Source organism: Acipenser ruthenus, chromosome 24, assembly GCF_902713425.1.
Source record: "Acipenser ruthenus chromosome 24, fAciRut3.2 maternal haplotype, whole genome shotgun sequence".
Lineage (NCBI taxonomy): Eukaryota > Metazoa > Chordata > Actinopteri > Acipenseriformes > Acipenseridae > Acipenser > Acipenser ruthenus.
In genome coordinates, this window is record NC_081212.1 from 26,363,888 (window position 1) to 26,377,965 (window position 14,078).

Here is a 14,078-nt window from a genome sequence, read left to right on the forward strand (position 1 = left end):
CCCTCCTTGTCCCGTCCTGTTTGGTTGTTTTGTGTTTGCTGTCTTGCATGCAGCTAGCTGTGGGTATGGTAGCAGTCTAGTAGAGCACATGGAGAAAATTCCATACCCCACACAGGGGATTAGGTTTGAAATCAGACATCCCAGTGTCCTTTCAGGTAACTGTCTCATTTTACTTGTTCATTACTTTTTCCTGTCTCTTTATTTTGTGCATCTGTTAATGCTGTTTGTATTACACATTTGTAGTTTAGCCTGAAAATCACGATCTGTGTATTTCTAAATCAAGGATGGTATTACTTTCGTAAAAACTTTAGCACCCATGTTGTGTGTAAGGAGTGATATGAGATTACATTGAAATAAATCTTAGAGTATTTTCTTTTACCTGGTCATTTCAGTGATATGGACTGAAAGCAGCTCTGTGCTAATGGATCTATTCTGAAAAACAGGAGGGCAAACTAGGAGCTTGAAATCAGAACTTTTGTGAGACTCCATGTACTGTACAAGATGAAAGAAAATACTCTTAATGTTTAGATCAAGCAGTTGGTTACCAGGCAACCCCAACTGGCTTCACTGTCTTCTTGTCCGCTGTGAGTACGAGCTCATGTCTCAGATGTGGAGCTGACTAACGTATTTACAAATATTCAGGGCTGCAGTGCGAGTGGCAGCCATCCTTCTGCTTTCTGACTCCAGGGGGCTTGAATTAAAATGCCCTCCTATGCTTTCAAATCAGCCGTGCTCGACAGTTTGCAGTGGGTAATGTGACTGTGGGCGTAGGAAATGGATAGTAATGGCATACAATTCTGTGCTGCCAGATGAGTGTAGCATGAGCACATAATGTATAAGACAGTTCAGTGCCGTTTCTTCTTCATCGTAGTATCGTCTGATCTGTTTGTGTGTGTGTGTTTGTGTGGTGATCAGGTGGTCAGTCTGACCTTGGGTACAACTCTCTGTCGAAAGAGGAGGTGAGGCGGGGTGACGCTGCTACACAGGATGGTCCAGTGGAGACGGAGGACAAGAAGGAGAGCGACTCCAGCTCACGTATGTAGATCTCTACAAGACTGACTGAAAAGTGAACAGTTATAATAAAATTGAAATGCAGGGCTTGGTTTTATTTCATTATAAATCGGGTGAGGTCCTAGATAATTAAGAAAGTCTCAATTACAGTATAAAGACAGTCATGACTTAATCTGCTGGATTAGTGCCATCATGGCCTCATCTGCTTGACTTTCTTATAAATCTATTCTGAATATTCTCTCCAGTGTGTTCTAACGTTTTGAAATGCCAGTGCAGTTTGTCAGGTATTGCAGTTTAATATTGTAAATGGGGAAGTCTTGCATCATCGCCCAAATCTCTGAACTGACAATCCTCAACAGAAGTGCCACCTGCTGGTGTATAGTTTATTTAATGTTTTATTGTTATGAAGCCAGGCAGTTTTTGTTTTTTATATATCCCGTTCAAAATGCTCTGATACTAACATGTAGGGCTGGATTTCCAAACAGCTGATGCATTTCTAAAAGGAAAACTCTTAAACTGTTCAAAAATAGGGAAGAAAATGACAATTACAGACAAGATCCCTAAATTACTATTACAATGTGAGCAAACTTTGAAAAAGGACTTTGAAGCCCCCTTTGCTTCCCCGTAGTGAATGAATCTGATATTGCTTTGCTGGGTGAGAGTCCTTTATAACCAGGTGCAGTGCCGCAGGGATTGTTTGTATATTTGTTACAGACCCGTCTCTTTTTTTCTCACCAGTTTCAGAAAGCGAGAGTGTAAAGGGCAGTGGTGACTCTGTTCCTCAGTTTGATTGTCAAGAAGCAGCCTGTGGATTTAAACCTCCCGGGGGAATCGTCCGTGTCAGCTGCCCTTTTGAGGCAGTCAACGAGTCAGGCGACACGAGCAATGGTCAGCACTTTGTTTTATCTTCCTCCACTTGCAGTTTGCTCACTCATTGACTGACCTTATGCATCTAAGTCTATTGCCAAAAAGTATAGACATTATTTTGATTTTAGAATCATAGTTTTTAATAGAACTGTGTAGATGTTCCTGAAAAACTCAAATCTGTGTTGCTCTTATCTCTTTTTTTTCCCCTTCTTTAGATCCTGTTGCAGGACTTATGTTCACCACCTGTTTAGAGGAGATTGGCTATGTTCAAAACAACAGCCTTCGGAAGAGACACAAGAGTGCCGTAGAAGGGAGTTTGAAGGAACCGATGAGCTGGGGAGACCGGAACCGCAACCTCAGTGGAGACACAATCCTGGGGCTGCAGATGAACAAAAGGGGGGTTGTGGAGACTGACACCAGGAAGATGGCTGAGAAACTGGGAGCCGACATCAAGATCCTTTCAAACGCTGTCCAGACCGTGAGACCGAACACTCTGGACATTGGAAACGGCACCCACAGGTCAAAAGCTGTAAACCGAGACAGTCCGGAGAAGGACTCCAGCGACGAAGACGCGGCTTTCGAAGCTGATAAAATAGACTCGCCCTCTATCTTCAACCTAGAGGACCTTGACGACGAGCCGGCCAGCGCTGGGAAGTCTGTGAAAGCGGCGGCTCGGAAGCCACGCAGGGTGGAGAGGTCCAGCAGCAGCAGCAGCTTTGCAGCCAGGCCGGTCGAGATGGGCTTCGACCCTCTCTCCCTGTTTGCAGCCCAGACGGAGCAGCAGACTGAGGAGGAAGAGGAAGTGAGGAGCCTCTCCACCCCCTCCGCACGGAGAGAGCTGGCCGAGGAGATCGAAATGTACATGAACAACATGAGCAGCCCCCTGGTCAGCCGTGCCCCCAGCGTGGACCTACAGAGGACGAGGGACGACGACCCCACCTGTATCCAGAGCCCCTCCATGGAGGAAAAGAACTCCAGGAGGTCCAGCCTTCCCCCAAGCTCCCCCAGAGCTGTGGGGCTTCCACGCTCCAGGACCTATCACTCCAAGACAGACAGCAAGCTAAGAGAGAGGCTGTGGTCGTCTCCCTCCTTCTCATCGAACAGCCCGCAGAGGGAGCTGCCTCCAGACCCCGAAGGAGCAGTGGCGCTGATGTCCCCGTCGTCTTTTAATCTGGACACCTTACTAACACCCACCTTTGATGTGCTCAAGAGCAGCATGTTTTCAGCAGGGAAAGGAGTAGCAGAAAAAGCCAGCAAGTGGTATTCCAGATTTGCTACCTACTCCACTTCTTCTAAGGTACTTTCTTTTTAAACAACTCTTTGAAATGTTAGTAACATTATTAAAACAGAACGGTGGTGCACATTTTGTGATTTCAGAAAAACAAACTGGCTGGACAGTTCATGTCAAATCTCTGTTATTTATCCAGGAATGCAACATTTTAAAAAATCTAGTCTAAACATTTAAATTCACCAGCAGATGGCAGTATGCCCATAATTGAAAATGCTTTTACCATTCTTTGTTCAGTTCTGATTTTCAGATATAATAATTTCTTTATTGAATGCATTTTAAAATATTGTGTGTGTGTGTTTATATATATATATATATATAAATATAAAAGCACTGAAAAGCATGTGGTACTGTAGTATTTAATGTGTTCTTGTATGGTCTTCTATCTTATTGAACAGGATCTCAATTACGACAGATCTAGCATATCATCTGGTGGGTTGATAGATCCGGAATCCTCTTCATTGATGGATGATGATGTCTACAGTGAATATGAAGGGGCAGCGTCCCCTCAAGGAAACAATATTGCATACGTGGCTAAGGGGGTGGGACAGAGCCAAACATCTCACGACAGCACTTCAAAGCAACCACATCACACAGGTAAGGACCCACGTATTGCTGTGCACCTGCAGCTGTATTAACCATGCATTTACTACATTTATACAGCACCCTGAAATCATGTATTATTTTAAGGGGCTAGAACATCTCTGGGATGCCATGGCGTTAAGGGCGCTATGTAAAAAAATGAAATTGTATTGTAAGATGCAAAAAGCCTACAAACAGGCTTATGTACTGTAAGCACTATGTTTCCAAGCACTACTGCTGTCTGACTTGCACCTCAAAGTATATCAAAGGTTTGTGAAATATTGAAAAGATTGCATTAGTGAAGGGTCCCTACACAGTACAGTACGTTTACAACTTGCTGTCAACAACAGGTTTTAATTGTGAATGAACTTCATGTGTGAATGATCAAATCATGAAGTAACAACAGAGCACTGTACATAATCAATTGATATTTACTCCGTAGTTACCAAGTACAGTAACGTTGATGGAAATAAGACTGCCATTGCATAGCAGTTTGATTCATTGCTGGTTTTACTTTGAGTTTAATAGAACACACCTGACCACAGCTTGTTACCTATACACTGCGGCTAATCGAGCTCATAGTAAAACCTGAAATGGGTGAAACTACTATGCAGTAGAAGTCTTATTTCCATCCCTGCAGTAATTAACCAATTATAGTATAATGGCACAATAATTACAGTATTTCTGACTGTTGAATAGACAATATGAACATAATATAAATGAATATATGAATATAAATGTGTGCATTAAGGTTTCAGATTTGCTTTTCAGAACAGGTTCTGTATGGACTCAGTCAATTTCTGATCTTCGAGTGCCTCAATCAAAGGCCTTGTTTTCCTCTCTTTAAGAGCTCCATCATCTTCATTTAGCAACACGCTATAGCTACTAAAAGCATGTTACTGATTGTAAAGTGTTTCAAGGGTTTGCTGGTTAAAGTGCTTGTGAAAAAAAAGACTTTCTTTATCAAAGACATGAAAGCAGGTCAATCGAATAATATCCCTGACCAAAATATAAATAAATCACTACATTGTCTGACAACAGTCTTTTGTAGACATAATGAGTTCCAGTAAGTGAAGGGTAATCTTAATGTTAAAGCAATACTAACCATTGTTACTGATTCTTCATTGTGCAGGTAGTGTACTGTCCACAGGCTCCAACTTCCCATTGCCTGACAAGTCGGAACTGGATTCATCTCGTTACACCAGCAACACCAGTATATTTCAAAATTACGCCATGGAGGTAAGATGCTTATAGAAACATGAAGTTTAGTAGATATTTTTTGTTTTGATTATGGATGGAAATAAGACTCCCATTGCATAGCGGTGTGATCCATTCCTGGTTTTACTATGAGTTTTTAATAAGACACACCTGAGCTTGTTACCTACATGTTGTGGCTAATCAAGCTCGTAGTAAAACCTGGAATGGGTAAAACTGCTACGCAAAAGGAATCTTATTTGCATCCATGGTTGTGGTTTATAAATAACAGCTTGATTTGAAATCATTTAGTGGTAAAAGATTGTTTGCATCTTGAATGTTTCAGGTCCTCATTTCAAGCTGCTCGCGCTGTAAGACCTGCGACTGTCTGGTCTATGATGAGGAGATCATGGCGGGATGGACTGCAGACGACTCCAACCTCAACACCACCTGTCCCTTCTGCGGGAGTCCCTTCCTGCCCTTCCTCAACATCGAGATCCGAGACCTCCGGGGACCCGGCAGGTACAAGGCCCCACAGCATTCAAATTCACGTTATACGTTTTAACTGCAGGCCTTTACTGCATACTAGTGGCTTTTGACGGCATGGCCACTTGCATAGAAGTTTGACCTGAACTGGAATGTGTCTTTTGGAAATTCATCAACTGTCGCTTATTTTTTAAAACAGGTGTTTTTTGAAGTACGGCCCATCTGTGGAGGAAGGCGTGTCCACAGCCTGCTCTACGGTTCCTAACGTGGAGACCAGGAATTCTGTCATCTCCCCTGCTGACCCAGACATGGCTGTCTCTCCGAAGATCACAGTACCGGAATGCCCAGATCCCGAAAGGTAAAACATCTCCCCTGAAATGCAGTTCCAGGGTACTGCTGTAAATGATGCTGTCTGTTAGACAGGGACCCTTCCATTCATCACGAAGGGGAACACCCTTTCACCACGCCCTTACAGGGGATTGTTATACCAAAGCTGTTCTGGACCCGCCCAGAAACAGTCCATCAGATAGACGCCCCTCACCCCGACATCACTTCCGGAGTCGGGGTATGTAGCGCTGCCGTTGTAGGACTGGCCTTCAGAATCCTTTTTCTTGATGCATCATACTCGTTTATTATTTTCTGAGTGTGTCTGATTGAGCCTCCCGCTTATGGGCTCGAGCTCTGTGGCAGTTTGTCGTCCCTGACTCATCTTCAAGATGTAATTGGGCAGTAATGGTCATTCTCAGCAAGATAATTGACCGCAGCAACAATTTAGCACCCCGAGTTTAAGGCTAGGATACTTAATTGAATGGTCAATTATTGAGCAGGGTAGCCGTGTGGAAAGCCCAGTTAGAAACAGAACATACTGTAGAATAATGTAAGCTCTAACTGGATGAGACCATCTGTGAACTGTTAATGTATTTCAAGTAAAAGATTACGGTTTGCTCATTTGTTGTCAATTCCACTTCTCATGTTTTTGTTTCTGCTGTTGAGAAACCTAGCTTTGTTTTTTGTTTTTTAATCACTACCAAAGATTGATTGACTAATTTGATTCAAAGCACAGCTGAAAAGCTTCCGAGATTTATTTATTTATTTATTTATTTATTTATTTATTTATGTATTTGATTATTGTTCTTCCTTCCTTCTAAACATAATTTACCAGAAGAGAAATCCATTAATGTCTTGTCTAATTAGAATCTGATTGCTTTGATGTGGCCTTGGTAGAATTGCACTCCAGAACCGTTTGCAGTAGAATCTGCATTTTAAAACAGGTCTCTTCAAACCGCGTCTGCCTCACTGGCACCTGGCACGATTGCAGCTGAATCATTCACACTCATGTATTCATATTATTTTTAATCCAGAACAATGTGGAAACAGGGTTAATGACCAAAGGGATCAGGAATAATGTACATGTTGAGATGAATACGTTCAATGTAGTTCTAGAAATAAAAGGAGTGCTAACCAAGTTTTAAAATCAATTTTTGTACCGCTATTAGCTTGTATTTATATACTTCAAATTGGAATATGCAGATATTTCAAACACAGAGCTAAAGATAAAAATGTAGCTGCTGTTTTCATCAAGCTTGTTTCTCCTCTGCATTTTACTGCATGCTTACTTCATGTTTGTTTTTTTGTTTTTGGTTTTCTTTTAAGCAACTGTAATAGATGTGGGAGGGATGAAATAAAACTCCTATTGCATAGCAGTTTCACCCATTCCAGGTTTTACTATGAGCTTGATTAGCTCTAGCGTATCGGTGTGTCTTATTAAACTCGAAGTAAAACTGTTATGCAATGGGAGTGTGTTTAAATCTATTTTTTCAATGTGCCTATTCATAGCACAGAAGCATCCCTCATCGTGTTTGTTTTGTTTGTCAGTAGAAGCACTCGCTGTGGATGCACCCCTGCTAAGTCCATTGAGATTCCCTCGGAGAGGAAGTGGGGTGTCAGTGATTCGGGCTGTGCGGGGCACCCCATGGCTCGGAGCGCCACTACCTTCTATCCACTGGAGGAGGACGATGCCCCCCGCAGAAACACCCACAGTGTACCCACAGGGAGCCTGCCCTCCAGGTTCAGTGATGTTGCAGTAAGAGGATTTCATTTCTCCCCTCCGTTCCTCTGGTCAGCTGAGCTTGTTCACCTCATATGCAGGGGAGTCTGTTCTGAGCAGGGTTGGCGTCAGTTCCTGTTTTTCAATTTCAATTCTATTTCCAATTCCTTTTTAAAATCAATTTCCAATTCCATTTTAATCAATCCCAACACATCATTGATCAAAATCAATGAGCAGTATTGTGTTAAAATGAGCTTCTCGCAGTGGCAACAGATTACTTAAATTGACGTCACTGTTAGTCAATTAAATTAGACTCAAATGAAAGCAGCTGAACAATTATGTCTAAATATGAAGGAATTGGAATTGAAATTGGGATTGATTTTAAAAAGGAACCCTGATCTGTGGCAGTTAAAGTTAAGCCTACTAAATAGTAAACATACCGTGCTGTAGGCAAAGAAACGACAAGAAAATCATGAAATGAGTAGGATGTTAACTGGTTACTCGGTGGCTAAATATTATTATGAATTACGTTAATTACACAATACTAATACTAACTAATGAATAAATATTATAAGCTAGATTGGAGCCTTTTTTCCCTTTTTTCTCCTGCTATCCCCAGCTTTGGGTAGAGAGATTTCAGGATGTACTATGCTGTGTTTGCACTTTCACTAACGCTGGTTGTACTTTTTCTGATCTGTTTCAGGATCTTCTGAGCTTTGAATGGAGGCTACACAATCCAGACCCGGTCACGGTTCCCTATCTCAGTCCTCTCGTACTGTGGAAAGAACTGGAAAGCTTGCTGGAAAACGAAGGGGATCATGTGATAACGGTGGCAGACTTCGTGGACCATCATCCCATTGTGTTCTGGAATCTGGTGTGGTATTTCAGACGACTTGATCTGCCAAGCAATTTGCCAGGCTTAATACTGTCCTCTGAACATTGCAACAGAGGGTCAAAGGTAGGAGGATTGCTTCAGGCAAACCATCTGTTATCTAAAACTCATGTATAACTGTATAACCTGAATCTTATAGAAGCATCTCCCTGCTATGAATTAGGCACAATTTCATTACGAATTATGTTATGCAATAGGACTGTTCATTTGTCTGTATTGGTCTATTATAATAATTGTATTATAACGTATTTTTATTGTATTTATTTGTTTCAACCAGGTTCCTCGAAACTGGTTGTCAGAAGATAGCAAACATGTTTTAATCCAGATTCTGTGGGACAATCTTAAACTACACCAGGATCCAGGACAGCCGTTCTACATCCTGTGGAACACGCACAGTAAGTGCTGCTCTGGTCTGTTTTGTGAAAGGTTTCATGCATACTTGCTTATCGTACTGTTTTTGTGTTGAGCTGAATTTTTATTCGGCACCATTAATAACTTTTAGACCAGCGGGATACTAACAGAACTCTGTTCTCTGTTTTACAGGTCTTTTTTGTATTTGCTGTAGATGTAACTTATTTGTGCCCTTTTTGTGTGTTTCACAGCTGCTGACGTGTGTTTCTTGAGTTGTCCCTTGGCCACATTGTTTTCCTTCTTTTCCGCTCTTCACATTCTTGTTTGCAGATTGTTTCACTTTGTTCTTTTTGATTTAGCTGTTTCACCAATTAAGTGCCATTGTCATCAATTGGCATCTACCTGTTATTAACATTTTGTCTTAACTATATTGTTAGGATAACTTTAATTTTGTTAACCGGAAAAAATAAGTCACTGTTAATTCTGCAAATATAGCCCTTCAGATGCTTTTATGATGCTTCAATATAAAATAAGAAACTGAAGCCTAAAAACGATACATTTCTTGGTGTTTTCCTCCCCACAACGATGATAAAGCTCCATGTTCTATGTGTTGAGCTTCATAGCCGGTGTAAAATTTCCTCAAAATAGGACGCAGCAGTTTGTAGCCAAAACAAAGGATTTACATTTTTTCTATGAAGAAATATTGTTTTAGAATGTATCAAATGACATACATACAGCTTGTGTTGAGAGTTTTTCAAAGAAAAATGAATGTGATGCTTCATGTGTTAAATATGGTAGAGGTAATAATGTGTACCCTTGTCCTGCGCAGGTGTGAAATACCCCATGGTAGACTCTGTTCAAAAGGGAGAGGAGCCTTTCAATGAAGAGTTCTTGCAGAGCGTGGTGAAGAGCATTCAGATGAACGACGTCTATCGGCCCATGAGTCAAATCTTAGAGATTCTAGGTAAACAACTGGGCATGAAAAGACAGAGGTAAGAATCGGGTTTAACAAAACAAACCTGTTACTGCCAGCATGTTCAAACAAATAAAGCTGTCTGTGTTTACTGTTCGACCTACCTTCGCTTCTTCATTGATTTGTTTTATTGTTATGTGTGTGCTATTCAAAAACATTGTAATTGCAGCTGTTGCTTGTCATCTTTCTTCCATTTTTTAGAAGCTTATACAGAGAAATCCTGTTCCTTTCTCTGGTTGCCCTTGGAAAAGACAACATTGATATTGGTAAGATGCTGTTCAATTCAGTTAATTACTAGCTAGCTATAATAAAGGCAGACTGCACCAGAAGGGGTGCCCCATTTTATCACTGACAAAATCAGAATGGTACAGTACCTCAAACTTCACCTGCATTGCTTTACTATTTTAACCTTCTAAAATAAAGAAGACCAAAAACGTACCAGTTTCGCCATATTGGCTTGCATTGTGTTCCAGACTCCAGATGTCGGTGTGTTCATTTTTTTGCTGAACGTATTGTGTTTTTAATTAAACAGATGCATTTGATAGAGAGTACAAGATGGCCTATGATCGTCTGACTCCCATCCAGGTGAAGTTTACACATAACTGTGATCGTCCTCCCAGCACTGGAGTCATGGAGTGCCGCAAGACCTTCGGAGAACCGTATCTGTAAAAACCATCCCCACCACACGAGGCTGCGCTGTACAGGCAGAAACGCAGCCCAGCATCAGTGTCATCTCATCAGGCAGATGTTTAAAGCTGTCTTCATGTGTGCAATTCAAAAAAGAAAAACAACAATGCAAGAATAGCTAGAATCAACTCTTAAAATACTGTAAATTAATACAGCGTTAGGTCAAGAGCAGGTAACGCAGAAGTGAAGCTTACCACTTGCACATTTCACGTTTCTGACACTGGCAGCACAGTGTGAAACGCACAGCATTCAAATGCTGTTTCAGCCTGTTACATGTGCTGTTTGCTATTCTTCAAAATGTACGGTACTGGAATTGAATGTCCTTTTAAACAACATCACAGAAATGTACAAAGTGTGTTGAATACAATGCAAATGTATATACTACATTAGAGCCTTTTATAAATGAGCATTTGTACTATATAGCGATATCATAATATTGGCAATATTGTACCTTATTACTCAACTATTTATATAACCGACATTATTTATTTCAAAATGTTTTGCTTGTAGTTTGTGTGTTATCGCTGATCAAGGTGACTCCTATACATTTATAATATAGGGGGTGTGGATTTAGTAGCGGGTCCTTGGGTACGCAGGTACATATGTACTTATATCATACTTCCATTTTTATTAAAGCTTCTCGAATTGTGTTGAAACTTGGTACCGGTCGTTCCTTGGTAGGTCATAGTGACTAAATCTTGGAAGTCACTTGTTCAGATTTGAATATTTGTAAACGTTTACTACAAGAAGCTATTTAACAAAATGTAAATGCAGGTTCTGGTGACCTCCTTTCTGACCACTGATTAGCAGAAGGCTATCTTTGATAGATTTTGACGGATCTTGAATTGGCCACTATGAGATGTTTTTTGTACATGTACAGCTACCGCCAAAAGTTTTGCATCTCCTAGAATTTTAGGATTGAGACATTAATTTAAAAAAAAAAATAACCGTCTGAACATCATTTAGATCTTTTATTTAACATCATGTACAAAGAAACTACAAAATGATATCGCAAAAGTCTACCGGAATGTCTACAGACATTTCGAAATCCTCGCTTTTTTCAGTTTTTCGTTAAGTATATGGGAAAACTGCAAAGCAGTATGTAATCCGATATGTTAACGTAACATTATTCAGCAGGTTTCATTTGACTTTATAAAGCAAAATTATTCATTCTAGAGGGTGATGCAAATCCTTTGGCCATCACTGTAGATGTATGCATGTTACAGACAACAAATACGTGTGATAACCACCTTGAATAGCTCGTTTGTGCTGCAGTTAATTAAATACAAATCTACTAGAAGCAGCTCCTGTTCCAGCACAGAATAGTCACTTTTTCATTCTGCTTGGACCCGCTGATCCGCGGCAGCACAATAAATGTTTCTAATTGTTTTATTAAAATTGTACAGACTTTTTAGCAGGGATTTATCTAGTGAGTTATAAAAATATTCAAGGTAAACCTTGAAATGTTTTTAAACCTTAAAGTCCTTGTACTATATTTGAGGCATTCATGTACACTGTAGTCTAACAGTATGCTTGAAATGGGTACACATGTATGCAGTGCAATACGAAATGCGTTCCAGTATGTCGCGTGGTTACTGCTGGGGCTCCCAGGGTATAGAAGTGCTACAGTTAATCAGGTGATGCTTTTCTCACTGCCAGTAATCAAGCACAGGAACATCGAAAGTGCATAATACTACAGCAGTGCCCTTGCCTTGGCGATGTATTCCCTGCTGGGGAGGGGGGCTTTAACCTCCGCAGAACTCAATTGAGATGCATTGCCATAACTCCGTCTTGATGCTGACGTGTGATCCACTTACCCTGTTCCCTTTCCATAGGTCGAAATCCATAAAAGGCTTTCATTTTAACCTGAGAATTTGACAGAGTAGTGCACTTTTCAGTGTAAATGGGCCCTGTAGGGGGAAGGCTGCTGTTGTAGCTCATTGGCTTGGGCAAACTGAGGAGAGTCGACATTTTTGTAAGTCCTTCCTCAGACTTCAGAGTTCTGCACAACAATTCCCCTGCTCTAGAGATGTCTGCTGCTTACTAATCGATCGTACATTTTAATAGACCTGTCAATTACATTGATTGTTCCGAAACATTGTATAAGCATTGGTTTGTCATGATACATAATGATTTGTTTTAATAGCTTCTCCAAATGCCAAAACGGCCTGGTGACTTTAATATTATTCTCGGTTTTCAGTTCAGGTTTTAGAAAACAAAACAAAACAAAACAAAACAAAAAAAACGGTATATCAATGTTTTTGTTGCTTACCACTTTTTAAACTGGCTAATATTAAAGAGTATGTAAAAGGTACAAATATTGAATAATGTGGGCTAACGATGGTATGTGTCCTAATAAATACAGCAATACTTTTAATCCTTTAAGTTGATTTTTAGAGGGTCTTTTAATTATGCTTTGTAAATGCTGTTAGGTCAATCAATCAATATTTATTTTATATAGCGCCTTTCATAGTGGACCACCATCACAAAGCGCTTTACAAGATAGTGAGGAACAATGCATAATACATTAAATACAGTGAAATACAGGGCATAGTACATTAAATACAAACAGTAAAAAATAAAAGAGAGATCCATTCTGTTTTTTGAATCGGTATGTATTGACAGTACTGGTTGTAGTACTGAATCCCACCTTGCTATGTATTTATTAGTGGCTTATTTAAGGTGTGTGGGTGTGTTTACATGTACCCTTTATTATTAATCAATTTGAAGCATAAAATTACAGAAGATGTTGCCCTGAGGATCTTTCAGAGTTTAGGTTGGCATTAATAAAGACCCTTTAAAAATATGAATGTACTGCCCAACATAAAATGTATGTATATTGGTGTTTACAAGATTGATTTGATGGGGGGGTATTGGCTGTTGTAAAGGTGCAGAAATGACCTTGAAAAGGTACAGTCGGGTGTGGAGGGAGTCTCTAACACAGGATAGCCAAACCCACATTTCTTCAAAGTGCTAGCTTCTTTGTTTTTTGTTTTCTAATTGCTTTATACAAATTGCACATTGACCTCGGAGATGATCTTAAGAAAGAGGACGATAAGCATGCTGGGAGAGCGTTCAGGTTTAATATTCTTAGCTCCATATCTAAGCCAGCAGGATGAGCTCCTCTTAAGAGGCAGGTCAGATGAGAGCTGGCACATCACTGAAGTACAGCAGAATGCAGATCTGATGTGAATCCCAATTCTTCTTGCACTTGCTTTGAAACACTGAGCCTCAGAATAAGTGCTGTGATTCAGATGTGTTCCACTCTTCTGCTGCACCCGCACGTGATTTCATAACTATAGCCAATTCCATTTGACCAATTACCCAAAGTGGAGTATGTATTCAATATGTATATTAAAACATAAGACCCCAATTACTGAAGTCTTGTGGTTCTCAAATATGTATTGTAAAAAGAAACATATCTCACTTCTGAATTTTTCAATGTAACTGCTTATGTGTCATTGTAAATTTCATGAGCTTCTTGTCTGAAATAAATACAAAATTGTACCTTTTTAATTCTTCATAGTGCTTTGCCGTTTACAGAACTGTACAGAAAGCAAAGGCCCTTCAAGACAATGTCATGAAATGTATTTTGACTGTATTTGCATGGTCAACTTTGTAATTCTGTAAATAAAATCACTCATACCATAGACTACATTTGATTTGATCTGTTTTCTTTCTGCAGATGTTTCAGATATAC

At 40.2% G+C, this 14,078-nt stretch overlaps 1 protein-coding gene across 10 annotated transcripts in view; it reads left to right on the forward strand.

The window, feature by feature from the left end:
• Positions 1 to 14,033, forward strand: part of LOC117429328 (C-myc promoter-binding protein-like) — a 39,395-nt gene extending 25,362 nt beyond the window's left edge. For 5 of the 10 annotated variants that reach the window (XM_058999017.1, XM_058999012.1, XM_058999018.1 and 2 more), the window contains 13 exons: positions 916 to 1,035; positions 1,750 to 1,899; positions 2,094 to 3,175; positions 3,565 to 3,763; positions 4,881 to 4,987; positions 5,289 to 5,464; positions 5,628 to 5,786; positions 7,304 to 7,511; positions 8,179 to 8,433; positions 8,645 to 8,777; positions 9,548 to 9,710; positions 9,893 to 9,957; positions 10,224 to 14,033. In XM_058999017.1, coding sequence (XP_058855000.1) covers positions 916 to 1,035; positions 1,750 to 1,899; positions 2,094 to 3,175; positions 3,565 to 3,763; positions 4,881 to 4,987; positions 5,289 to 5,464; positions 5,628 to 5,786; positions 7,304 to 7,511; positions 8,179 to 8,433; positions 8,645 to 8,777; positions 9,548 to 9,710; positions 9,893 to 9,957; positions 10,224 to 10,360 — 2,954 coding nt within the window. In that variant the 3' untranslated portion in view covers positions 10,361 to 14,033. Of the gene's footprint in view, positions 1 to 53; positions 156 to 915; positions 1,036 to 1,749; positions 1,900 to 2,093; positions 3,176 to 3,564; positions 3,764 to 4,880; positions 4,988 to 5,288; positions 5,465 to 5,627; positions 5,787 to 7,303; positions 7,512 to 8,178; positions 8,434 to 8,644; positions 8,778 to 9,547; positions 9,711 to 9,892; positions 9,958 to 10,223 lie in introns of all 10 variants that reach the window. The other 5 variants (XM_034048693.3, XM_034048697.3, XM_034048695.3 and 2 more) reach the window with 3 other exon arrangements.
• Positions 14,034 to 14,078: the final 45 nt, after the last annotated feature.